Source organism: Sebastes fasciatus, chromosome 24, assembly GCF_043250625.1.
Source record: "Sebastes fasciatus isolate fSebFas1 chromosome 24, fSebFas1.pri, whole genome shotgun sequence".
Classification (NCBI taxonomy): Eukaryota; Metazoa; Chordata; class Actinopteri; order Perciformes; family Sebastidae; genus Sebastes; species Sebastes fasciatus.
This window is the reverse complement of record NC_133818.1, coordinates 10916054-10943831: the sequence shown is the minus strand read 5'-3', so window position 1 is coordinate 10943831 and position 27778 is coordinate 10916054. Positions and strand designations below refer to the sequence as shown.

The 27778-nt window shown below is 45.2% G+C and overlaps 1 protein-coding gene across 1 annotated transcript in view; it reads right to left on the bottom strand.

Moving 5' to 3' along the window:
* pard3ba (par-3 family cell polarity regulator beta a) overlaps positions 1-27778 on the bottom strand; it is a 138333-nt gene that overhangs the window by 66272 nt on the left and 44283 nt on the right. Inside the window, exons 5-14 of the mRNA XM_074627349.1 lie at positions 26260-26342; positions 22107-22193; positions 21758-21883; positions 20467-20942; positions 18718-18857; positions 18327-18455; positions 10868-11053; positions 7389-7550; positions 6661-6747; positions 608-731 (exon numbers count right to left, since the gene is read on the bottom strand). Coding sequence (XP_074483450.1) covers positions 608-731; positions 6661-6747; positions 7389-7550; positions 10868-11053; positions 18327-18455; positions 18718-18857; positions 20467-20942; positions 21758-21883; positions 22107-22193; positions 26260-26342 — 1600 coding nt within the window. The remainder of the gene's footprint in view (positions 1-607; positions 732-6660; positions 6748-7388; positions 7551-10867; positions 11054-18326; positions 18456-18717; positions 18858-20466; positions 20943-21757; positions 21884-22106; positions 22194-26259; positions 26343-27778) is intronic.

The window sequence follows — 27778 nt, the reverse complement described above, 5'->3', positions numbered from 1 at the left end:
TTTGTGTACAGAATGAGTGTAACTGTACAGTCTGATGGAGAGCTGACAGTCTGAGTGAGAAAAAGCATCTCCAGATCCCTGCGTCCCAGGGGGTGAGGGACGGGGGGGAGACGAGGGAGAGAGATAAGGAAAGGAATTTAAAACAGTTTGTTAGTCTTTCTTACTCAACAGCACACACAATACCCGGTATGCAAATCGCGCCCACTTAGGAGCCGTTTCATCAGCGTAATGATTCCAAGGTCAGATCTTTTGCACATGAAAAGCGAAAGCGTCGCGTTTGGAGAAAACACAGTTAATGACTTCTCCTTTTCTACACCGCTATAAATATGCAGAAGTGAGAAAGAGATATAAAGACAGAGCTGGGAAAAATAAAGATGTGACGACTCCGTAATGCAGCGCCGTGGAGATGCTGCTACAATGTCAGGAGGCTCGGCTGGGTGTCATGCTGTGCAGCTATGGCACGTATATAAACACACACACACAGGGGCTGACAAACATAGTGTGTGTACACACTCAGTCGCAGATAACGGGAGTACACAAACACTCGAAGCCTCTAATGTTGACTATCTGACAGCTCAAATGGACAAATATTGTGTCGAGTGCTCACCACTTCCAGAGTTGCCGTACGCGTAGTTGTTGGTCATCACTGGAGTGTGACTGGCGCCATTCGTGGTTGGCTCTGTGATCGGGGGCCTGGGGGGCCCCTGGTACGCGTTGTGGCCCCATGGCTCCTGTCAACAAACAAAAGAGATGATGGGAATGGTTATTAAGGGTTCATATGCAAAAATATGTGCTGAATCCGAGCCAACGCTGTCATGAAAAATTGATGATGTCGCCTCATAAATCAGAAGATTAAAGTCATTTCTTTTATTACCCAGTAGGATTTAACTTGTTTATTCCTTTTGTTTATCGCAAATTAGCCAATAATGTCCACTGCTAATATATTCAGAGTAAATATATTCAGAATAAATTTCATTTTTGGGGCACAATAGCACAACATATCAGCTCCCTGCAGCTGTCAGTAAAAGTGGAATCAAAAAATTTGTGTTAATTCAATCCTAATATATCAAATGTATGATTTCCATTTTGCATAAAAGGTTGTCTCCTTAACTAAGTGTTTAGACTACGGCTCTCACGGTAGTTACCATCATAATACAGCACTTCAGTTACCATGGTTACGCTTCACTCACGTCATCATCGTCCAACTTTACTTGACAGAACCGACTCGAAAGTCCTACATTCAACATTCAAGGCAATCAACGCTTGCAGGACGGCTAACAAGGTGGTTCCTCATATGTGTTCAAGGTCTAGCCAAGCTGGCTAACCGGTTTTGCTGCCGGGCCCGTCAACAGCAGCACATTGCTTTGCCTTCGTGTGGTAACTCCTGTCTGTTTCTCCAAATTTGGGCGTGCCGACCGTCATCTACTGTAGGTAATACACTGACTATGGTACCTCATACACTTCAAAACACCTGAACTATGTCTTAAAGTATCCACATTAAGAGAAATCCCTGCATCTACGTGGTGATCTGTGTATGTGTTACCGTGGTTACAGAATGATCTTGCATATTTATATATACGCAGTACACTCGGAACATCACTTTCTTGACAATTCATAATCAGCAGATAGACTTAATAGTAGTGATAGTAATTCATGCTAAAATCAAATCACACAGTCCAGTCCTTGGAAGTGGACCAAACCTTTCACACTAAACAGGTTTGGTGTGAAAGAAAGCAGCCTTTCAAATCATTTTTTACAAATCCAATGATGTTTACAAAAAAAAAACGGTCTTATCTACAGTTCTGTATCAAAGATTTTCCATTCTTTCTCCTGGATCTATTCTGCGTTAATATAACAGGTAGATTAACTTCTGATGAAAGCAAAGAAATCTCCATCTCGGGGGTCGGAGCAAATCGCAGTTTAGTCCGACATCCGCCCGCTCCGGAGGATTTTACATGAATTTTGTCGTAGTCGTATCTTGTAACCAATCAGTTCTGATCCACCTCGGATGGAGATGTGGGAGCAGAGCTTTGAGGAAACATGAGCAGATTTAGAACAATCCTCTGAGGGGTTTCTGAATAGACGTGTAGCGTGGGCGACCGACAAAATACCGCTAAGTAGTCAAGTTGATGATAATTGAGAAAGAAAGTCGTCATCCATTCAGATAAAAAAAAAAAGATATTGTTGCTTAAAGACGTTTAGCAGGAGAACGCACTCACGAGTCTGGCGGTGTACCTGAATATTATTTTGATAGGACTGGCAAGAGGAAGTGCACATACTGGATCTGACTAACGCAGTACAGTAAGAATATGTCTATATATACATATTGATCGCCTTTGGCAGTCCTTTTGAAAACCGGCTTCAACACTGAGCAACAACAAAAATGGTAATGGTAACAGTAATTAAGAGCACTGACAGGCATGTTATCGAACAGCCCAGCACTACTACAAAGGACCCCCACCCCCCTACCCCCTACAGATGGAGATAGGGACTGGTGGGAGTCGGATGAAAGAAGCTGGTCAAAGAGATGGGAGCTACATCTGTCACACACACACACACACACACCTATACACTTATTTAAGTAATCCTTAGAATAATGAAAGGTGTTCCGATATCTCCGACAGATCAAAGCGCTGGGTGGGGTGTATGCACGATGTCATGGGAGTCCCTGGGGTATCATTAGTACCTACCATACATGTTAATATGTCACCACATCGTAGCTGTCAATCACTTTGAGCTCATATATATGTGTGTGTCGTACGCATTTGCACACAGTTCCGACAGTGACACGTAAAGCACATCACAGCCATCCATATATCCATTTATATCCAAGTATATCCATCAATCCATCCGTCGCCGCGAACTGACGACTGGCCTGAGGCTTTTGAAGCAGACAGGCGGTGAGATATCTTAATCCCACAACAATAAGTAAACAGGGGGGGGGTCCGTCTATCCAGTCAGCCCCAACCTACAGCTGCATACAATAGGCTTCTGAGAGGCTTAGCCCTGCCTCACCCTACTGTGTCACCCACCCCACCCTAACCCACATATCACATGGCTCGAGGTGGAGAACATTTCTTCCCTTTGATTTTTAATATTTATTTCTAATAGGGCTGTCAATCGATTATTTGAACTGCACTCACCTGAATGAAAGGTGCCATACGAATACAGTTAACGTGACTGACCGAGTGATAAAGTGCTAATAGTTTCGGTTTAGTGCTCCAATTGTGTTCTATTTGGGATGTTATTGAGGCAGAGAGATAAAGACAAAAAAGACACAAGCTGTTATCATCTCATTTTCCAAGCAAAGTCCATGGAAATGTTTTAAATGTTTGCCAAAAATAGAATGTGGCTTTCCATCACTCATGTGGAGGCAAATAAAAAAAAGCTTCTCGCCTTTTGAAAAGGAAAAAATCAAATCCATCAGAAAGAAAGGAATCATTCTTTCAAGAGTTGGTTAATGTGGGGCAAGCTGTTTGTAGTCTTTAGTGTTAGCTACTGACGGCCAGATGTTAAGCTCTCGCCTAATATAAATACAAAAAACATATACCAAGCAGTGTTCTAATTAAATGGAGAAGCCATTTCCATCTAACTACTTACACTGGGTAAAAGAAATCGCTCTGATTGGCTGTTCGGCTTAAGCAGTTCACGAGAAGAGAAACGGACGTGAGGAAAGCAAGCCAACGAGTAAAGTCAAGAGGGAAAACACAGAAGGCTCTTCTCATTTTTCATCCCATCTTATCGTTCCAACACACGGATATTTTCAGAGCAACATCTGGAATGAAGCTAAGTGGTGAGTGAGAGTGGTGTGAAAACGGTCAGCAAACGCCGCTTTGTTTCATGCACGCATCATAACAACGGCTTGTATATCCTCGGTCTTCCGGTTTCCCCTTTTCACGCAGATGCAGAACATAACTGGCTGTCGGCTGTAGTCTTTACGGTGTGTTCAAGTGCCAATTTTTGGCCAAGACACGGGAGACGTGAGGCGACTTAACAGGCAGCCTTCGTCGCCGCTGCTAGTTCTCTGATGTCGGTTTGGTGTGTCTGGGCCTTCACCCAACTAAATATACTCACACCACCACCAATGAGGTAATTCTACTGTGATTTCAGGTCATATCAGCCAGCCCTAATGGAAAGCAAGCTCTAGACAGTGAGAGAAAGGAGGGACGCTGAGGGGATTTTATCACACTGCCCCACCAGTCTGGCTGGTTAGTGATGAGACAATGCAGAGATATACTGATCTTTGAACTAGGTTTGATAGCATTCATCTGCAGGCTTGAATAACTAGTGTGGTGTAGACGCCACAATGGGCAGGTCAACCCACTAACCCTCCCGTTATATCCCTCCCTCTCTTATCGCTCAGCATCTGCTTTAACTGCTGTGAAACATCTTTATAAGCGTCTGAAATAATCAGTCATGGTTCAGCGTGGAGCTCAATAGATAGACTTAACTAAAAAAAACAACAGCTATTTTTCACCGTCTGTCACGCTTGATGTCTTCATCAAGTCCCGTCCATTTGTGCTGCTTTTCAAGCGTCACTTGAACACAACTTCTGGTGTGACTTTGTGATTGAGTCTAATGTTTCCCACTGGGGATTAAAGACACATTTTTGAGACGTATAATTTTTTTTTTTTAAAACAACAGCACTTAAACACACAAAAGAGGTAAAAATAAGCAAGGTTAACACATTCCATGCAGTCTGATTTTTAACACGTTTATCACGTCTGAAAGGGAGTGTGTTCACAGCTACATGGAGCCTTCATGAATGACACTTTTCATTAGTTAAATCCTGAAATATGTTCATTATATATGAGGCTGTGAATGCCTGACTGTTGGTGTGATTGTCAGTTTACAATTTTCTGGTGTGTTTAGGTGCAAAGAATGAATGTTTTTCGAATTATCAGTTGTTTCTGCATGGAGTGAGTGACAAAGGATACAGAAAAATGCAGAAAAGAAAAGAGACTCAGAGGCCAAAACAGAGGAAAGAGGTCGTTTAATAAACAGGGAGAGGTGCAAAGGAGAACAGCCAGTGAAAACCCAAAAGAGAGACAGACAGACCGGCATGCAGGAGGCTTCAGATGAGCTTTATTTAAAAGAGGACAGACAGAAAAGCAGGAGTACATTCCCTTAAAAAATAAAAATAAATATAAAACTTTATCCAAACAGACAAAAACAGGAAGGAGCAGATTAAGCATTTACAGTGTGTGACAGAAAGGAGGCTGTGCCCAGTGATGAATTTATGGGTAATACTTTAAAAAAGAGAGCTAAAAGTGAATGCTGTGACAGTTAGTGGTGTTGGCAGAGGAGAAAAGCTTTCAGCCGGATTAATATGCTTCCACCATATATCACTCAAAACATACTGTATTTACTAGGGGTGTAAGAAAATAGAAGAAAATAGAAGAAAATATTGAAATATGGAGTATCGCGATATTATATTTTGTGATACTGTATAGACTCTCAAAAAACACTATCGATTTATTTATTAATTTCATTTAATTTAATTTAATTTATTTTATTTTATTTTATTTTATTTTATTTTTACAATATATCGCCTTGCTTACAGTATTGCAATATATCGCAATATATTGAACGGTAACCCCTGTATCGTGATACGTACCGTATCGCCAGATTCTTGCCAATACACAGCTGTAGTATTTACACATCAAGGATTTAGTGCAAAAGAGGAGGACATTTTCTTCATAATTTCATTCAAAATATAACCTCCAAGGAACTATTCAGAACTTTACAGAGGTATATTTGTTTAAATTGAGTGCAGACAGGACTTTTGCACTAATTTTAATTCAGCGTTTTACCCCATTTTTCTATTTCTTGATTACAAACGCGCTCTTTGAACAACCTGCACGAGCAATGTTCAGCCAATATGTCACTTGCACCCCTTTTGCAATATACACTCAGTCACACACACACACACATGCGCACACACACACTGTGTCAGAGTCCACCAGAGAGCTGGAGGTGGTGGAGGTGGTGGTGGTGGTGGTGTCTGGTGAGAGCCCGGTTGTGTGCGTAGTTGTGCGAGTGTGCATCTAGGTATCGGTCCGCAGATGTGTTTCTGCCGGGTATCCTGCTGTGTGTGGGCGGCGGGTCTCCGTACATCTGCCCTGCCATCGCCCTGATGTTCTCGGCGTAACTGTGACTCTGAGAGCCGTCCACCGTGCGGCTACGTGCGTGCCTGAACGCGTGGCCCTGAGCGTCAACGAATATGTGACCGCGTGCGTTATCGGGCGCGATGTGGCCCTGCGTGTCTGCGAGCGTTCGGCTATGACCGTGCGTGTATCCGTATCTTTCCCTGTTTAAGTTCCCCTCTGTGGGTCTGTTGAAGCTGCTCAGCGTCTGACTATGAGGCACAAACCCAAACTCGTACCTCGTCGCTGGTCTGTACACATCTGTTTGTGCATCATCACTATACTCATCCCTTTGTGTGAGTCCGAATGTGTACCCGCTACGCCTCTCCCTGTGATTATAACCGTGGGTGTATCTGGTGTGCGTCTCCGCCGGCCTCTGTGTGTAACGCTGCCTGAGGCCGTGAGGCAGCGGCTCCGTCGCTCGCCTCCTCAGCGTGGGGAGGAGAGAGGAAGCGCGCTGAGGCAGAGGCGGCTGCTGCTGCTTCTGCTGGTGGCAATCATCGCTCGCTCGTACCTGATTGCTGGAGCCCTTATGGTTGTTCTGTTGCTGGGTGGCGGCCCCGTTTGTAGCCGTGTTCGGCGCGGGGTTACCACTGGCCATCTGTAGAAAAAAAGAAGCAAAATAAACTGCGATGAGGTCTCTTTCATATCGCTGACACGCATGTAGGTCAGCTGCTTCAAGTATGTACAGCAGAGCATCTTCACTGTGAGCCTCAAATGATCGTAATGTGCCAGTGATTCTGCTGTCAAAACTCTAGTAGCTACTTATGAATAATCTTTGAACCTACCAGGCTGTGCAGAGGATTTCATAATGCATAAGCATCCCTCAATGTTTCATGTAACCAAATTCATGTTACCAAACTCCGGTAGTCTAAAAAACATGTTGCCCCACATCTACCGAAGATTCAAAACGGAGGACTGACAGGAAGCAAATGACAGGAATACAGTCTGTGTTTTAAGGAAATGTTAAACATTTATAGGTTTTGAATTTATTGACTTGTTTGAGCACTTTCATGACCTCAAAATGTCACTTTCTTCTATTAATGTTGTTTTTTCCAAATAGCAAGAGTCTGATTTCCAATCCAGCTCGGTTGAAATCATCTAACGAAATGTAAAACATGTTGTAAAATACACTGATACACCCGTGAACCTGCGTGGAATGCACTTTTCAGAATTACATGATATTCCAGAAATGTTTAAAAGTAGAAATTAAATAAAATAAAGTAGGATGACAACGTGTACCTGTCTGGGTACTCGGAGCACCACGAGCTGGATGGTCCCCCTGGCGGTTCCCTCCGACGACATGGAGCGCCTCAGCGTCTCCATGGCGGTGTGGTTGGAGCGTCCGAGCAGCGACTCGCCGTTTACCGCTATCATCTGGTCGTTCACGTTCAGCCGGCCGTCCTGTTGGGGAGAACGTGAAATTATCAGCTTCAATTTAGCTTATTAGCTTGAGGTGAATTAGCAGTAGAGATGATGTTACTGGGAGAAGCATCAAACTGAGATTTTCAGAATAAAATACAGGGATTTTCAGAATAAAATACAGGGATTTTCAGAATAAAATACAGGGATTTTCAGAATAAAATACAGATTTTCAGAATAAAATACAGAGATTTTCAGAATAAAATACAGATATTCAGAATAAAATACAGAGATTTTCAAAATAAAAGCCGTGTTTCATTTTATCTAAACTAGTTGCACAGCAATAACAGGCATTTTTCATGTTGCTAATGTCCAAAAAAATTAATTATATTAAAAAATTAGAGAGATTTTCAAAATAAAGGCAGCGTTTCATACTATCTAAATTAGTTGCGCAGGAAATGCAGCAGTAACAGGCCGTTAGAGGCATTTTGAAGCATTTGTTCATGTCACTTATGCTAATGTCTCATAAAAAAGAAATGATATTAAAAAAAAAAAAAGCCAGGGAAGGGGTGAAAAAAGAGAGCGCAAATCCTACATAAAATAAGACACACAAGACTGGTCACCAATAAAGTTTTAAGAGAGGAGAAGAGAAATGTGTGTGAGAGAGAGAGAGTGGAGTAGAAAATGGAAGAAGAAGGAGGGGGGGAAGGCAAGAAAATTGTAGAGTTAGCAATCTAGTGAGAGCGGGAGAGCCATGATAAATACATAGAGCAGCTAATGGAATAGCCTCCGTGGGCACTAAATCACTTCTAAGTGTTTTAAATAGCAGCCTCTCATAGAAAGGCAACACGGAATAGTGCCCTGGAGGGAGAAAGGGAGGGAGAGAGAGAGAGAGAGAGGAGGGATCACATGAGGAAAGCAATGCAGAGGGCAATATATTTAAAAAAGGACAATAAAGATGAGACACACTAAAGACTCTGTTTGCGTGGAGTCATGATCTGTCCATTATGGCCAGCGCCGCCCTTTGACCCCCATCTCATTAACAAGGCACCATCGGGGTTGACCTCGAATGCACACATGCGCCTGAATCAAATCCAAGACTGTCATCAAAAATTGATGTTTGTGCCCAAATCAGCGGGCGTCTGTGATATTCCCTATTAATACCCCCGCTCTCTCCGAGTAAGCAGCGGCAGACATGTAATTTTAATTTGTTGTCTTCGCTCTTTGATATGATCGTATGACAGGATCACGGATAAGAACATTTTTTTTGATATAATTGAGGCCCCGGGCCCTCGACACCAGCCGAAACTCTTTAATGGAAATAGGTTAGATCACTCCATGACTCTCCGTCATCTCCCTCCCTCTTTTAGCCTGCTGTGTGATTGTGTCTGTGTGTGACTCAGGGGACGCCCGGGTTCCCTCCTCTGTGCCGGCCTCATCAGGCCCGTTAGCTGCCTTTCATTTGCATGCGTCGACGCCGAAGACGAGACACACACCCACTCGTGTATTGTGTTCCTGCTGAGTGTCTCCACTTTTCAATTTTCTTTTTTTCTCCTCTCATTCCATCTCTCTATTGTTCGATACCGCTCATCTTAGATTCCCTCCCTTCTCTCACTCGTACACCCGCTGTCTTCTATCAATGGGTTTCCTCCTCTTCCTCCCTCGCTGCTGTCTGTCTTTCTTCCTCTTATGTGGTATCTTGTCCCAGAAACCTGTTTCGCAGCCAGCCGGAGATCTTACTCTGCCATTCTGTCGGAGCGCTATCCGCGTCGGCAGCTGTCGGGGAAAAGAACTACTTCTGAAGGCGCTTCGGGGAGTCGCTGTGCTGTCTGGCCGCCCTGATCCCAGACCAGCCGTTTATCTACAACGCCCACACTCGTCTCTGTGCCTCCTCGATGTGCGGCGCAGATCTGGGAGCCGGGCGAAGAGTTGTGACATGTGAGAGGAGGCCAGATATTGAGGCCAAGTGGAGGAATCTCCAAAGTGCTGAAACGGGATGTTGTTATTTTTTCCCTGATGCGCTCACAAGTTGAAGTGAGCACTGAGTGATGTAGATAAGACGGCTGCGGCGCTGACGTGACGAGGCCACTTGAGGTCAATGGGAGTCAAAGGTCGAGGGAAGGAGGGCAGAAGGGAGGGGTTGTGGCCTCGGAGAAAGACAGGAAATGAGATAGAGAGGCGAGAGGAAGAGGAGATGAGAGGAAACACCAGTGAAGGACATCATAAAGAAGGGGAAAGAGTTTGGACAAGGTGGAAAAAAGCTTCCCACACAAAAAAAATGGTTCTTGGTGGTTCTATAAACGATAACGCAAAGAACCCCTGATTGGATAGAAGTATTCAGAATAAAGAAAGCAGTCAAAACGCCCTGCAATGCTTCTCATTTCTCATGTTTGATGTGTTTTTAAGGAGCTCTTTAAAGCCCCTAAGGGGTTCTCTGATGGTAAAAACCTAATGAGGCATTTTGGGACAGTATAGAAACCTTTATATCAAATCACAGACTCAATTTATCCTATAATTATTATTACTTTCAATGTGTACTTTATTTTATTTTTAATTTTTTTTTATCTATTTATATTTATCTAATTTTATTTTATTTTTTTTCTCCTTTTTTAAATTTAATTTAGTTGTTTTGTTTATGTTTAAGTACACTTCCAGTAAATTATTATGTGGAAAAAAACCCCCACAGAATCAGACATTTCACACATTTTCTACAGTTTATATTTTGTCTCCATCTTTGGCGTCAAGAGCTCACTGCTGTGGTATTGTTTTCTTAAAGGACCATACTGTGTATAATTTAGATTTTTGCTGTCCACTTTAAAGGTCCCATATTGTAGAAAGTGAGATGTCTTTTTTGTTTATAAAGCAGGTCTAGATGCTATATAAAACACGCTCAATCCACGGAGAAATGCACACAGCCCGTATTCAGAAACTGTGCCTTTTAAACGAGCCGTCAGGACTTCTGTAACGCTGTGATGTCACAACTATAGAGTCACTGGTAGAAGTGCTGCTAAACTCGGTGTATTTGACACATACAGTGAGTCCCGTGCTGCAGTGACAGCGCAGATGCGGAATCAGAGCAGACTGGGATTTTTTGGGAGGGGTCCTTAAAAGAGACAGGTGCTAAAACGGAGCGTTTCAGACAGAGGGTGAATACAGGTATATTCAGACAGACAGTATGAGAAAAATAAAGCATTTTTTGAACATTAAAGCATGTAAACATGTTCTAGTAGGAACCTCAAATACAAGTATGAATCTGAACATAAACACGATATGTCCCCTTTAAAATGCAGGTTTTACTTTTTGGATGTATTTTTCCTACCATTCCTGATTGTGACAAAAAATGGCTGAGGATCCTCTACCTTGTAAGCGGCCCCCCCATGGATGATGGACTTGATGAAGATGCCCAGGTCCTCCCCGGTCTCTCTGGACTTGTTGCCCTTCAGGCTGACCCCCAGGCCGGCCGAGCCCGACTCATTGAGGGGGATCTCGTACATCAGCTGCTCCCTGCCGTCCTCCAACACCAGACTGCCGTCCTCTTCACCTTTCTGAAAGAACAGGTATTCAAGACTTTTAACCAAGTTCAGATGAAATGTTATGTAAGAAGCTACTACTCTAGTCAGAAAAAGCCTGCTCATACACACACCTAATACCTACTTTGCATAATAAGTGCTGCATAAGATCGCTCCATATCTAATGCACTGACTGATAATGCATGCTCCTACGCCATGCTGATTATACTCAACACCAGAAAAATAGAAGGAGTGCGAAGGAAAAGAGAAAGGGATTACAGAGTCAGAGCTGCGGGTAAGAAAAAGAAAAGAAAGGGGGGAAAAGAAAGAGGAGCAGGTGTTGTGTACTGGAAAGAGATGAAGGTGTAGTGAGGGAACGAAGAAAGCTACTGTAGAGAGGTTATTCCATTTGGAGATGAAAGGCGCAGACGGAGAGCGAGCCATTTCTAAAGGAAACATAATAACCTTTTCATACCTCCTCCTGGAGCACAGTGGGGGAGGAAAGGGGGGAGGAACGAAGCGAGGGGACGAGGATGGAGGCGCAGAGGAGCATTTAAAAGTAATAACCCATCCCTGAGGTATACCCCGCTTCTCTCATTCACACTCCCCCACCCCTCCTCACTCTTTACATTGCATCCTAATCTCTCAATCTTACTGTACATCCTCTCCTCTCTATTTCTCTTTCTCCTCCCCAGACTCCCGTTCCATCTACAGGTCTCATTCTACATCTCTCACCCACCCACCTGCTACCTAATATGAAGGAAATGACCGCTGTGGCAGGAACAGAATATAAGATTGGGGGGGAGAGAGAGACAAAAGGCAACAAAGGGGAAAAAGGAAAATGTCTGTCATTAGAGGATGGCAAAAATGGAGAGCGGGAAAAGAAAAGCCAGGTTCAGTCACCCGGGGAGAAGAGGGCCCGCGGAGGGGACACTTCACTCCAAAGCCCTATTTTTCTTTAAAGAGGACGGATGGAAGGTTAAGGGCATGTGTTTGAAGACTGAAAAAAAAAAAGCTCAGAAGGCTCATGAACTATAATAAAGACAAACTCTGACTCCCGTGGCAAGAAAAACGTCAAAGTGAATGTCTGGAGGAATATGCATATACGTTACACCAGCCATACTGTCACAGCTTTAAAGATCTGAGTATCCGCACCAGGATTGCGGCAGCCTTACATCAGGCACCTCGCCCGCGACTGAAATCAGAAATCCATGTTCACATTTCCTCCGTCGTCGTGGCACAATGCCGAAGGATGCGAGAGTCAAATATGTCCTCCAGTGTAATTTTGTAAAATTCATGACCGTAGGAGCTCGCTCTCGACCTCGACTATGATCCTCCGGCACTCTAAATCTCTCTCTCTGAGAGAGAGCACGGTGCTGCTTCATCTGGGTGCTTAATTAAAAACCTTTAGGCCTGGAGGAATATAACCGGTACACCTGGAAGGTCGTCTGCGTCAGGGGTAAAGAAAGGTGCTGGAACACACTGATCCGAGCCGCTGCTTTTACTTTGGATTTAAAACAGATGACAGCTCAGTGCCTATTAGTTAGAGCCCAGCAGATACTAGATACAAGGCAGCACCATTTGTTAGCACCTTACAAAACACTGTTACAAATATGATTCAAATGATCGTTTTCTGATAGTGAAGCCAGTCTAAAAGTGGCTTAAACTTGCATTCTTTCTAACAGCCAGCAGGGGGCGACTCCTCTGGTTGCAAGAAGAAGTCTGATTGTATAGAAGTCTATGAGAAAATGATCCTACTTCTCACTTGATTTATTACCTCAGTAAACATTATAAACATGAGTTTATGGTCTCAATCGCTAGTTTCAAGTCTTCTTCAATACAGCATGATGTTCATTTAGTAAAGTGTGGTCCCATTTAGAGTCAAATAGACTTGGTCTGGGAGTTGTCCGTGTTTCCGTCTTAGAACTTTAACCCTTTCACAGTGTTCACATCGTTTGGTTGCACTTAGCTCCACCCTCTCAAGATGGTGATGACCAAAAACAAAGATGGTAACATCTAAAAACCAAGGTGGTGGGGGCCAAAATGCCGAACTCAAGGCTTCAAAACGACAGTCCACAAACCGGGTGACGTCGCGGTGACTACGTCCACTTCTTATATACAGTCTATGATATAAACTATAGATTGATAAACATATAAAATAAATACGGGGCACCCTACTATCCCTACTGTATCCCTCTCTCCCCTCATTTCAAGGCATAAAATGCCCCCAAAACAACGTTTAAAATTGAATTGAGAAAAATTCTAAGGATCCCCCTCGAGGATCCTAATAATTTGTGTCGGATATGTTTTTTTCCCCGCAACAAAGTTCAATTACTTGGGCACAAATATCTAAAAACAACTCCTTCACCCTCATTTAAAAATCCAGAATTTGCAAATACTATTCAACTTCACACGCGGCTTCTATTGAACTTTAGCTCCACTGATAATCACCTCTCAGGTGGTGTTCATATTCAGTTCCTTGACATGACGATAACAAGTTAAATCAAGCAAAACGAGTCCTTTCAAAAAAGTCCTGGAATCTATTTTTCTATTTCAGTACAACATAAGACTCTCAAGTCGGGGGCTTATTTTTTATCAACAAGGCATTTCAGAGTGCTGTTACTCAAAACCGGGAGGAATTACAAAGACAATCCGCATACTTCCTGCGTGAGAGACACTTGAGAAGACTCAGGTGGCAACCTGGGAGGTTTTAAATACCTCGGTGATGGAGCTGCAATAACACACGAGGTGAAGGTGGCCGAATCAGAGCGCAGCAGGCTCTGGGAAGAAACTTATGAGAATGTGATTCAAATCTATTTACAAGTGGATCTCAGTGGTGGTCCAAACACTCTCACACACTCCAATATCCCCTCTAATACCCTTCCCTTGGGGGCAGATTGCGTCCCCAGGGTGGCTGAGACCCCTTGGCTCCGCTCTGCGACCCCCCCCTCCCTCCAGTTAGCCCTAAGCAATGGCTCCTTAACAAGCTTTTAGCCAGCAGAGAGACCACCCTCTTTAACACCCAAATGAGGAGACAAAAGGAGCTTTTTCATACCCCAGGGTGGGTGGTGGTGGTGGTGGTGGTGAGGGTGGGGGAGGGTGATACACAGCGATTACACACAGAGCCTTTTGTCGCAGAGGATTTCCAAATGGGGGGTTTCAAAGCGGCGGGATTAGCGGTGAGAGCGACATTCAATTAAGATGAGATCTCGCCGCGCTCGACGGCAACGACGGAGCTGCCAATTAATCGCCTTAATGTCTGCCTCTCCGCCGCTTTACACCTTTACCTCACAATGAGGAGAAAGGAGAGGAAAATGACTGATTGAGGGATAATTCTGGTGAGTTGGAGAGCGAGGGGAGAGAGGGGGGGATAATGAAAAGGAAAGAAGAGCTTCAGCTAAGACAGACTGACAGAAACAAAGATAAAGAGGGATAGACAACAAATAAAAAGAGAGAGGACAAGCTGCCTGACGACCCCTTCTTCCTGTGAGCTGGCCTAGGCTTGCCCGTGCCTGGGGGGTCAACCATGTGCAGGTTGACCCCTCCATCCTGTCCGTGGCGTAATTCTGCTACGAACACACACACATATATCACGTTCAAGAAAAAACTCTCCGCCCCGAAACGAAACGAGGCCCCGCCGAGCGTCGGGGAACGCAGAAATGCTGACAGGAATGAAACTGTGATTAGAAGTTATCACTTTTTAATTACTTGGAGGGTGCGTGAGAGACGGGGTAGCAAAACCGTCCTCCTTTTGTGTCCTAACGAAGAGGGGCTAATTCGCACGGCTTTTGCCGTTAGTCCGACTGAAAGAGACCAGCGTGCCTCCCGGCGCTGCCGAAGTGCTTTCACAGAACCACACGCTGCTCGTGAAACATCAATACCCGCTCTATTGAAACTAATCAATCAGCGGTTCAGATAGTTCCTCTAAAAAGTCCACTTTGCTTGTACAAGGGAGATAAAAAAAGAGACCATATGAATGACGGAGCGGAGAGTATAAATCTTGTAGGCTGGCAGCAGCCCCTTTCACCAGATGACCCTGCTGTGTCAGCAAGTGTTCTGCTGAAGTGTCCTTTCACAAATACATTGACCCCTGACCAGCTCCAGGGTTGCTGCTGTTTGGCTGAGCTGATCCCCGTGCATCCCTCATTCAAGTATTAGCATCACTGAGTGTATTTCTACTGATATCATGTAGCATTAGTGGTTGGAGACTCCCTCCTCCATCACTTATTTTATCACTAATCTCTATGAACAGTTTCTGCGTTCACATGTTGAATCTGTAGGCAACAGGTTTTGGTATCGGAAGCATCCTGGTTTCCGTTTGTAGTCCGAGTAGTATTGACAAATCACGTTTGAGCACGCTTTGGTTGAATGCCGGTAAACAGTCTGTGTGGAGAGCAAGACGATTCTGCTTTTTATTGGTTTGAAATTAGCTCGTAAAACTGGCTTCTTGTGAAACAACCCAGTCACACACGTCGTCTCTCAACTCAAATGAGCCGACGTAGCTGGCCCCGCTTGTTGCTTTTTTGCCGCTCGCAGTGTGAACATAGCATAAGAAGGGTATACATTACACTGTCAAAGCCTTGTTTACATGCAATCAGAGGCAATACTGGCCCCATTTATGAGTGTAATAGTGATATAAGATGCTGTAGCCCGCAGAGGTTCTTTTCATTTCTTGTTAGAGTAACAGCACTGTGAGAGAGCAGGGTCAGTAGTTGGGAGCACACACTTCTTTCTTTACAGCGCAAATGTGTCTGAATTCTACAAATACTGCGTCTACTGCTATGAAAAATGACTTATTTATTCTGGCGACAGATTCAGATTTAGTCGGATGTTGGATTCAATTATTTTGGATACAAGAAATCAGGTGCATCCAGCCGAAATAGAGCGGGCTGCAGACGATAACAGGGTTACAAACATGGACGTAAAGATGCATTTTGTAAAGTAGATGAGCATTTACATTTAAACCACAGAGCGGAACAATTGCAAAGTGAATCCCAACAGGTAAATACTGACTGATCATAACACCACAATGTCTCATAAACGCTCCCAGATAATGTGATAGTCTTTTTTTTAATCAAAATAAACCAAACATCTAGTATCACGTGAACGCTTTCATCTGGAGAGAATGTCCCCGCAGAAGACCAAATTAAACCTCGACATATGCAATAAGCTGATATTGAAGATTCAGCCAATTAATCTCAGCAGCTACTGAATGTAGAACTGAGATAATGAACTGCTGATTTGCATCTGATTATTTTGTTGTTGTTTTTTTAAACAAATACGACCGTAGTAATGTGGATGCTGAAAGGTAGTTTTTTTTTGCAAAGATATCACAGCCCTCTAAAACATTGATAAATATTCATGAGCACCCACACTAAGTCAGACACAAGTGCAGACAGACACCTACGCAGGAGCGTTTGGGGTACGATGGGAGAAGCAGATGGCCGCGGCGACTTAATGCGTCTCCATCATCGTTACATCTTTTGTGCCGCCGAATTGTCGCGAGCCGCTCCTTGCTAGTACATTTCCACTACCGTTTACTACTTGAGAGCAGCAGGAGGAAGATTCGAGCAATTATAAACCAGCGAGGGAGGAGAGAGGTTTGTTTTTTTTGCAGTAGGGTGTGGATTTTTGGAAAGGTGGGGATGTCTTTTATTCAGTCTTGTTCTACTTTTAAAGCAGCAGTTTGGTAGAAATGGAGCATATATGATTAAAAAAAAAGGTTATTAGTATAAAACGGTCACTATATCCTGACAGTAGTGCATGAGACAGAGCCGAGCTGGAGCCTTGCCGCCTCTGAGCAGCTGTCAATCACTCGCGAGGTGAGAAATAGGCATTACAGTAACAGAATATTGATTCATATTTGATCAGCGCTGCCTAGTTTGACCGTTTGATCGGAGTTTGCGAGTGATTGACAGCTGCTTCTGTTGACAGCCAATAAGAACGCTTTCTCTCTGAAATGACCTGTGATTGGTCAAAGTCTCCCGTCATGGGCTAGATTTTCTTAAAGCCTGAAAACAGAGCCATGAGGAGGAGCAGAAGTCTCTCTTAGAATTACAATATGCTGAAAGGTTATTATGGAATGTTTTGCCCAGTGATGCCATAAACATTCTGCCTACCCTCGCTCTAATGGTGAACTTTTTCCTCCGTGGTAGCTACTGCATGTATGTATTTTATGTAATCCTTTGCTTTTTGAGGGTCTGCACAGAACCTCCAGAGTGCCTGTGTGTGGTGTTTGTGTGTGTGTGTCTGTAAATATGCGAGTTAGAGTGTGTGTGTGTGTGTGTGTGTGTGTGTGTGCTTAGGGGACATCAAACCGTCTTTGAGGTGGAGGACTGTGCTGGAGATAAGGGCCAGATCTCGCGGGGCACCAACAACTTCAACAGCCTCGACAGAGACAGGAGTGAGTGAAGGCTCTCTCTCATTCCCCCCCCTCACACATCCACCCCTCCTCTCTTTAAGTCTCTAATGCCCAAATACAAGCAAGTGTTAGATGAAGACTGTAGAGGCTCATCAAAGTGCACTTGTTATGCCAAGACTGCTGGGCCATTAATGAGGGCAAACTATTTTCGGAAGCAGCAACTTGGCTGTTTAAAAGATCCTGTGATGTGTTCGTCTGTGCACGCACGTTTTTTATCAAGGTGTTTAGGAGTTGGAGTGTGTGCGCAAGCCCGCTCTTAGGTGTGAATATGCATCAGTCACTACAAAGCCCTGCGCGTCTCTTCTCAGAGCGCTTTGAAGTAGCGGGAAGGGAATAATCAGAATAACCGGCGAGGACAGAGGGGAGAGAATAGAAGCGCGCCGAGTCGAAAAAACATCATTTACAGAGAGCGGGTGACTTTCAAGGGGCCACCTGGCTGCGTGTGTGTATGTTTAAAAGTGTGTGTTTATTGATAAAACGTCCCCAGTGAGGCACGATCAAACTGGGGTCGGTTTCACAGCCACGACGCTGACCTCTGACACCGTCAGGCGTTGCCGGGGTAAACCGTCGCTTAACACCCGCTGGCGTGTGGGTGGACATGCTCGCTCACACGTTTCCTGCGAGGAGGGGGTAGCCTTGCGTGTGTGACTTCCTGTGGCATCGCTGTGTCAACACAGCAGAAGGGGGGACAGGAAGGCCGGAGCGTGCTCTGGGCATGTGTGGTGTTTATGGGGGGAAAAAGGGCATCAACGTAAAGAGGTTAGCTCCTTTGAGGGAGAAAACGGAAAAAAAATGACACAATGTAGAGGAAGAGGAGGAGACAGAAAAAAAAGAGCGCTAAAGTGAAGACCATCGGATGGTTTTTTTTGAGCGTTGGCTCTCTCTTACCAGTTCCCGAGGCAGGAAGATGTCCTCCTGCCGCGCCACCACCACGCTCACGCTCTCCCCCTGCCTGGTGCTGCGCAGCATGGCCACCAGTTCCTCCTGGTTACGGCCTGTCATGTCCACTCCGTTCACCTACACACACGGGAAAACAGAGAAAACACACACACAGCGGAGGATAATAAAGCAAAATGTATTATCCACTGGCAGTACTCAGGAAAGTGCAGTCACTCAGTTTAACCAGCAGGTGTGCCACAGAGCTCAATTCCTGTAAACAGAGGCTGCTGTCGAAAATGACCCGGAGGTATCTCAGTCCAGCACGGCTACCGCAGCGTCATATATCTCTTTGCTTCTATACTCTTTGACGTTGGTTTTCTACTCAACAGTCTGAGGTTACCTCCAGAATGCGGTCTCCAGGCTGCAGGCGGCCGTCTTTGACTGCCGCGCCTCGTGGCAGGATGTTCTTCACCAGGATTGGCCCTGGCCCGTGGACCGAGGCGTCCCGGGTTACCACGGTGAAGCCCAGGCCCTCTGTGCCTGTGGGAACAGAGCAGTCACGGTGTGCGTTAGTTACATCAACACCCCCGAAGACCAGACTTGAATTCATACATTTTATTACTTTTAATTCCATTTTAATTGAATTTTCCCTCCGTGTTATGACACTTTTCTCTCTTTTTCTCCACTCGTTTTTCCCCTCCTCTCCTCCTCTCCGGTTTTAAGCATCTTCCTCCACATTAGCTACTGTTTAAGTGCCTGTTTTCCTCTGGGGGGTTTGTTGCCTGGCTCAGCCTCTGAGCCGCCGGGAGAAGGCTCCTCTCCTAGCCGGATTAGACAGACTCTGCCTTTAATTTCACGTGTGAGCAGGCCGAACGGTGGCTGATGAAGGGAGGTAGAGGGAGAAGATGGGAGGAAGGTGGGGGGTGCGGGAGAGAGGAGAGAGGAGAGAGAGGAACCTGAGAGATATTATTCCCTTCTCTAGCTTCCCTCCCTCGGGATGCAACGTGATTTCCACAAAGATTTTCCTTGTGGGTGTGTGAGCCTGCGTTTATCTGTGTGTGTGTGTATACATTTACAAGTGTGTGTTTCTGAGGCCACACACACACACACATGCATGAGCCATCAACCCCCCAGTACCTCCACCCTCTCCCTTTTTCACGGCCTCACAAGCCCCAAGCCATGAGTGAAATGTGCCACGCTCTGTGTGTGTGTGTGTGTGTGTGTGTGTGTGTGTGTGTGTGTGTGTGTGTGTGTGTGTGTGTGTGTGTGTGTGTGTGCAGGGAGAGCAAAGCCGGCGTGGCATACTAAAGGCGGTGAGCGATGCTATCTGGTCTCCAAGCTAAGCCTCTGCCTGCCCTACATTAGCGCACCTAAACCTCACCGCCTGTCAATCACGGAGAGAAAGAGCCTGTTGCCAAGGGAGAGGGTGTTAGAAAGCCCATAATATCCTCCGCTCTGATCTTGCATCAGGTGAAAGGGATGGAGGGAGAGAAATCTAACAAAAGACGGATGGAGGGAAGAGGAGAAGAAAAATGGGAGGCATGAAAAGGTGGCGGGGGAAAGAAAAGAGAGCAACAATAAAACAGCGGTGAATAGAGCTTTTGAGAGTGTGGAGCCCAATTTCTTCTATCCTTTCATCTGGATATCTCGTCGCCTTTTCTCCGGCTACCTGTAGCAAGTGTGTGCATGCAGCCCAATTACAGCGATCCTTTCAGTGCCCCATAACACTACAGGCTGCTAGAACAGGAGCCTATTCACAGCCCTACAAACCTATTCCAGTGCTATCAACACATCGGCGCTCCAGCACTGATGTGTTTTAGAGGGATAATAGATAAGGCGGCCGGGAAAGCCAGACTCACTCAGTCTGGGTTCAAATCTAAAAGCAAAACAACCAGACGGTATTTAAGGTTATCCAAAAAGATAACAAAAAATTGAAGAATATCTTCACAATGAAAAGTTACTTTCCAATATAGACTAAAATTGCGTTTGACTTCCAAATCAGCGTACATCAGAAAAACAAGATAAGAAACATAAATAAGCATGAATGTCCCCAAAAAGACCAAGTGGATTTTTCTTGCTTCTTGCCCATATACAGTTTGTAATGCAGGCTTGATGAGTATAATAAATGGGTATTCAGCTGCACATTTACCTTTCTTCAGGTCAATTTTGATCCTCTTGCCGCTGCCCCTCCTGCTGGTGAGGTTGGCCAGGCCGGGTACAGGGCTCCTACTGTCCAGGGGGCTCTGGCTTCTGGTCCTGGGTGTCGGGGAGGAGCTCGCCGCCCTGCCTGGAAGTGTGGGAGAGACTCTCGCCGAGGAGTTATACCCAGACTGGAGCTCCGCTGGTGATGTGTTTACTGAACGTGAATCAGGGGTCTTGGCGCGCGTGTCTGGTCGCCTCACTTCTAGTTTGCCGTTCGGTCTGGTGTCTTGTTTGGGTTCCGGTTGGGGGTCGGTTTTAGCGCGGACCGCCATCGGACTCTTCGCTTTTACGGTGGCGTCTTTGCCGTCGCCGGTGAAAAGCTGACCGATGAGGCTCTTCTCGTAGCGCGGCTTGTTGGCCGAGGGGAGGACCTCCAGATGCACGGTGGGGGAGCTCATGGCCTGGCGGAACACTTCCTGTGACCTAGGGGAAAGAAAGGAGAATTGAGGAATATTGACATTTTTAGTTTTATATATGTGATAGTGGAAAACTGGGACAAAGAAAGTCAAGCAGAACCCAGAAGGAGAACACAGATAATTGGAAAGCGGAGAACGAGGAGGGCGAATGAGGCTCGTGTGTCAATAATGAAGCTGTATTTCATCTTCGATGCGCACGGAGTGACTTTTCCAGCTGGTTTGGGACACTGTGGCCCCTGTCAGATGTTCCTATCGCAGACTTTAATAGACTACTATCAGCACAACACAGACGAACACAGTGGGACGCAGTTAAATGGACCTATTCAGCTCCACCACAGAGAGGACGGACAGAAAGAATGGGGGACGGGAGGTTGTAGATGTGTGTGTGCTGGAAACATACACATGCACTCTTTTGTGAGAGTTAGGTGGTGTAACGGTTCATCTACTACATCCATGTATCGATTTATAATCCTACGATCCAACTACATCGATAGGTACTCGGCAAGTTGTCCTTTATGGGGGACATATATCAATCTAAAATCTATTTGCAAGGTAAATAATCGATTGTAGTATAGTTACTGATGATTGTATACTTATAGATAATAGTTACTGTATCAATTTCAAGTCACTGAATCGTATCGTACTGTATCGTATCATACCGTACCGCATCGTATCGTACTGTATTGCATCGTATTGTATCGTACCGCATCGTATCGTATCGTATCACTCTAGATGAGCCAAATATGGTACCATGGAAATCTATCGTTACACCCCTAGTGAGAGTAGATGTGGTTTCTGCGTAGGTCATCCCAGCATACTTACTGGGAGAAGGTCTTGTCCTGGAGCGGCGTGTCGTTGATTTGGACGATACACTCATCCTGCTGGAAGAGATTCTCTCTCTTGGAGCGGCTGTTCTCCTCGATGCCTTTAATGTGCAGGCCCAGGGTCCTTTACAACACACACACACACACACACACACACATACAATGTAGAGTGAATTCATGGAGGTAAACATATATATGATTACATGCCAACGCTTATGCATTCCTATGAGTCAACATTGCCATCTGCCTTTCTTTATGACTGTCTGATTGATCACAAGTGGATGTGGTGGGAAGGGGAGGGTGTGTTTGCACAATATGGGTGTGTGTGTGTGTGTGTGTGTGCTTACCGTCCACTGAGAGAGGAGGAGTAGGGGATCACATGAATACCCAGTGGTGCCCAGTCACCTGGAAACTCCACCACCCTCGTCAGGGTGCTGTCAACAAAACACAAACATCTTGAAGTCAGGATGTACATATTATATTGCATGCAATCATGAAAATACTGATGCAGTAACACACAGCAACACACACACACACACACACACTCCTACATGTGCAAGCTCTTCAAAATAAATTAGCATTTTCCTCCAGGCTACACAAATACAAATTAGCTTACAGGTATTCCTGCCAAACATCAGAAAAACGTGTGTGTGTGTGTGGACGCAGGTGGCTACTTGAGCCTTTATCTACCTGCTTCTCAACCGCCCGATCTAGCCGGTGGACAAAAGACGAGAGCAAGGAGATAAAAGAGGAAGACGGATAGAGATGAAACGGAATGAGCGTCTCTAATAATCTCGGCGGAGGCCCTGAACTGTGGCTTTTAACAGAAAGATAAACAAGGACAATGCTGCTAAAGATAAAGAGGAAGAGGGGCTGCTTTTTGATAGCGGATGGCTGAGAGAGGGGACCTGCATGATGGGAGCGTGGTAGAGGAAGATCACACGGGGAAAGAAAAAAAAAAAAAAAATCAGAGAAATCATGTTCTTCAAGTCGTATTTGCAGTTTTTACCTTCCAAAATCAAAGGTACTTTTTCATTGCATAGTAGAAAGCTGTAGGCACTTGATGAAACAAACTTCCGAATAAGAAGTGAAAGTGCCACTTTATAAAAATTTGGACCCAGAGAGAGAATTACTTGAGGCTACTACGAGGAACTTTCATTTTGTGTTGATTTTGCCGGTCCCTGTGGACCAGAGTCCCTTTAGAAAACGACTCATTTTACTGCAGCAGTGTCTGACAGCCTGCCTCGCACACTCCTGGTTCTGGTTCTCACTTGCATCCCTTCTCTCGAGCGGGCCCGGCAATACGGCCTTGGCCTCCAGCGGCGTGGTGTCGGCGTTGGCTCCCAGCAGGGACCGGCGGAGCAGCGAGGCGCCGGAGTTCCGACTGTCGAAGGAGGCAGATTGGGATCTGTCCGCGGAGGGCTGGTCACTGCCGGAGGCCCCGCTGGAGTTTCTGAACCTGCATGAATTCTCCGGAACCGGACCCGGTGGCACGGATGTCAAGCATTAAGAATAACTATATAGAAATAGACAATCTTCTCGCTGATGGTCTCTTCCTCAAAAGAATACCTCAGAGCTCATCGAAGACATTCTTGGCGTTGTCACCCACTTTTCTGCAAGACACTTTTGGCATTGTCGCCCACTTTTCTCCTCCAGCCTCTGAACTGCATGTGAGGAGGTAATGAGGAACGGCCCAAAAGGAAGCGATCTCAGGTGGAGGCCAAGAACATGAAGATTTTGTTTTCCCCCAAAGTTTCCCCGCATAGCTTTCACAAAGCAACAAAAAAAAAAAGGAGTGATGAGGTGTCTGCGTGAAGAACAAAAAAAAAAAGACGGCAAGTCTGAGAAGAAAGGCGGCGAAGTTCAAGGTTTATGTGCTTCTTCCGCGTACACAAGCCCAAGGACTAGCTGGGATCATTATAACACACTCCTCTGTCACTGTCACCTCGCTCTCGTTAACCTCTGGCACGGTCACACACACGTACTGTACACACACACACACACACACATCCAATTTGCATTCTTATTGCTACATCTATTGCGCGCTCACAAACACCATCAGTCACATTCCTCTAAATTGAATTCACAGATACACACATGCATCAAATTTACATCTATTAGAGAACACAGTTACATCTAAATTACACATGTGCACAAGGCATGACACACACACACACAAACATACGCAGTTTGAATTTACTTTCAGTGATGGTAAACAATCAAACCGGGACAGGATACACACACACAGGTACAAAGCTGGTCCTGAATGATGTATATGTTTTCACACAGTGTGCACTGACACACAAACAAACACACACACACACACACACACACACTTCCACAGCCCATTTACATTCATATAAAAACAAACGGCGGCACAAACAAGCTCATCAGAGGCAGCCGTAGCTTGTTAGCGCCGCGCTCTAATATGCAGAATAGCTCCGCTCACCCATTTTAGTATCCCGCTGACACAAACACAAACACAGTCGTTCCACTGGGGGGAGAGGGGGAGAGAGAGAGAGAGAGAGGGACGGTGGGACGGATGAAAAGAGCAACGAGGAGTGAGACAGATGGAGCTCCCACTCTTGGTTGACTTCCTCTACATCAGCGGAGGCCGAGTGCCTAACAAACTCGCGGCCGGGACTCGCTGAAAATGTGCCCCCGCTCGCTCACCGCGGCTCCTTCAACCGCCAACCATCTGTTACCATGGCAAACTATCTGTGAAGAGCCGTGCCTCCATTGTGTCACAGTGCTGTCGGGACGCCGCTGCACTGTAAGAATGTAGAAGAATCACCATCTGTCACTGCAGCCGAGTCTTTTCTCCTGACTTCTTTTTAAAAGGGACAATCTTCTAAATCGGAAAATCATTCCGCTGCGAAATGATCTTTTACTTTTGTCACAGGCTTGCCGGGCGAGACGGGGTGAAGGGTTGTGATGGAGGGGTTATCCATTGCCGTGGTTACCGCGTGACTGACAGCCCCGGGGGGAATGGAGATAAAACTCCCATCATGCCGGAGGTGTGCGGGGGTGACGTGCCCAAAAAACAAAAGTGGAGGTTGCCATGGTGAGACGTGTGTGCTCAGCCACGTACAGTACGCTCATTCACACGTGCACACACACACTTGACAAGTGAGTGAAGTGTGAACGGGTCAGCCGGTAGTGCTGCTGTCATGCATGTTGATACACAAAGAAGCACTTCTTTGTTTCACCCCACATGTCAAATAACGAAATATATATAGTAATACTCTTTACTAGCTGATCAGAAAACATTACAATCTATTTTGTTAATTAATTGATTGTTTAAATTTAAACAATCAATTAATATTTATTACTTCTCTATACTAATAAATTCCTGTTTACACCTCTGCATATATATATCTATTACTTCTCAGCATGCATATACATACTACATCCTGTTAACATTCAGCATATGGATTTGAAATACTGCTATTTTAACTTGCACTATTTCATGTCTTTTATTCTCATTTTGCTTTTCCTTTTTTATATATATATATTTTTTAATGAGCATCGTGGAAGGGTACCTGAGACCCATGATTTTGATTGCCAACGACTGCTTGCTGTCATTGTCGTGCATATGACGAATAAAGAAAAGCTGACTGAGCTTTTAGCATCGTGACCCATAAATAACAGAAAGCAAATCAATCGATAAAGTGCAAAAAACAAACCTTTCGGATGCTTTTACTCAAGTCCATAACCGTTCTCACGTCATAGGGGTCAAAAGGTCAACTCACTGGATGTCAATTAATTACAACAGGGAATTCAACAGGGAATTCTTTACAACCTCTACCCCTACTTCAGGAGAGTGGGACATAACTTAACTTGTTTGTTGCTGGGATGACCACAACATCACACACAAGGAGGCGTTACAACCAAACACTACATCTCATTTTGATCATAATGAATAAAATGAGTCATATGTAGATTGACAGGGTCGTACACCAATCATGTGTAAGTGTCACTCAAACAGTGGGCGGGTGCACGAGCGTCCCAGTGGGACTGAGAGAGTTTGATTAACCAAAAGATAAACCAACATATTAATCAATAATGAAAATCATTAGGTGCAGCTCTATTACTTAACATGTTGATGTCCCTAACTTTTAGAACATAGCTGTTTGCAACTGCTTTAAACTGAATTTTGGGTTGTATTTACATCTTTCAGAGCCTCTTTTAGACACTTTTTCCAGTTGTTTTAGTCTCTATGTCAAGTTACCTTGTCGTCATGTAGACAACTTTCACAATTAGTGTGAAAACGGGTGGAGGAACTTCCCTCCAACTCCTGCTCAAAACTCACCTCTGCTCCAGCACACACAGACGTTCACACGCAGCCGTGAGACTGTTTAATCCAGTCAGAGTGTCAGGCTGTCAAACAAAGACTGGAAGCGTTAATCCCAGCCTTCCTACACTGCACCGTACCCGGCTACAGCATGATCTGTCTGGACGTCCAGAAACACACCTGCACACACACACACACTCTCTTACCTGTAGTTAACATGGCTCATCTTGGCGGGGGGGTCGTCCGTGCGCAGTCGGTCCAGAGCTCCTTTCAGCACATTGTTGATTTCCTGCAAACACAAAAACAGATTCATTCAACGTGATAATAGCTACAGTGACAAATTAATAGTGTCTACAGTTACACACACACTGAACAAACAGCGGCGAACACGAGGAGGCCCGTCGCCAATTAGCAAAACAATCTAACGCCGTCATCAATCACCTTTGTGGACAGCGAAAGAGAGAACGACCGCCCGGATGCTGAGCTCCCTACCACGCGCTGCTGTCCTTCCTTCACTCTATGTTATGCTTCTATCTCCCTCCCCCCTCCCTCCATCCCTACCCTATGTCAGGCAAAGGCTCTATTTTTAAGACAGCAAAAAATCAACAACCCCGGGGCAAACGGATAAAAAAAAGGAAGAAGGAGGAAGGAGAGAGAAATGTGGGAGGGGAAAGAAGGACGGCGTCAAACTGTTGACGCTCAAGCACGCTCAGGGAGCGGGAGAGAGGAATCGCCCCAAATGGTTAAAGACAAGAGGGGAGCAATTAGGTCCTTCTGCCTTGTCAATTTCATTGTGTCACCAGCACTAATGGCTAAAAAGCCCCCGCCCACAAGCCTTCTCCTTAGCAACCCCCACCACACCCAACTCCCCGATGGACCCTCTGTCACACGGCGAGTAAATACATGCTTTATACATTTCCTGCAAATGTACGTATCGGCCGTGCAGAGCCTGCAAATGTAGAAATGGCGTATTTATGAACACATAACACACATGCTGCCTGAACAAATAGTGACCCACTTATCTGGACAGATTACCCCACAATAGAGCGCATTTGTGTGCGGGGGCTGGATGGTCGAGCTGGAGGCTCCATTGTTGCTGTGCATCTTCCCGCAACGCCATTAGCTACCGCAGACGGGCTTTAGCACACACACACACACACACACACGCACACACATGCTCATCACAGTACTGGCACACAGCCTTTGGGAACACATGTACACACTCACACATTTGCACATCCAGTTGTACCATGTAACTGAGCTACTACAGTACGTGCATGGTACAATAACATGATGTATTTCTGCTGCACTACAACAACATAAGATGTTGGGATGCACACACACACACACACACACACACACACACACACACACACACTTAAACCTGCCTTTCTTTCATGCTTTAAAATGAAAGGATCGCGCCGTAATGCCCAGCGTGAGTCTAATCCCTGATTGAGAGCACTCCTGTTTATCTAGACATAAAAACAGCAGCTCTCCTCTTTGGTCCCCTGCTGGTGCTCAGCCAATCAGCTCGCCCCCCCCTCACATCTCAACACACAAAGAGGAAACATTAGTTAACATCATCCCCGTCTCTACGAGTATGTCAGATTACTGCCTTTATGTCTGAAACCTCAACCTTAGAGTGATCACATACAGTAGCATTTGTAGCGTTGTATAAATGTGTTTACGTTATTATGGATGCTTTCATTCACTCTAAGTTCCACA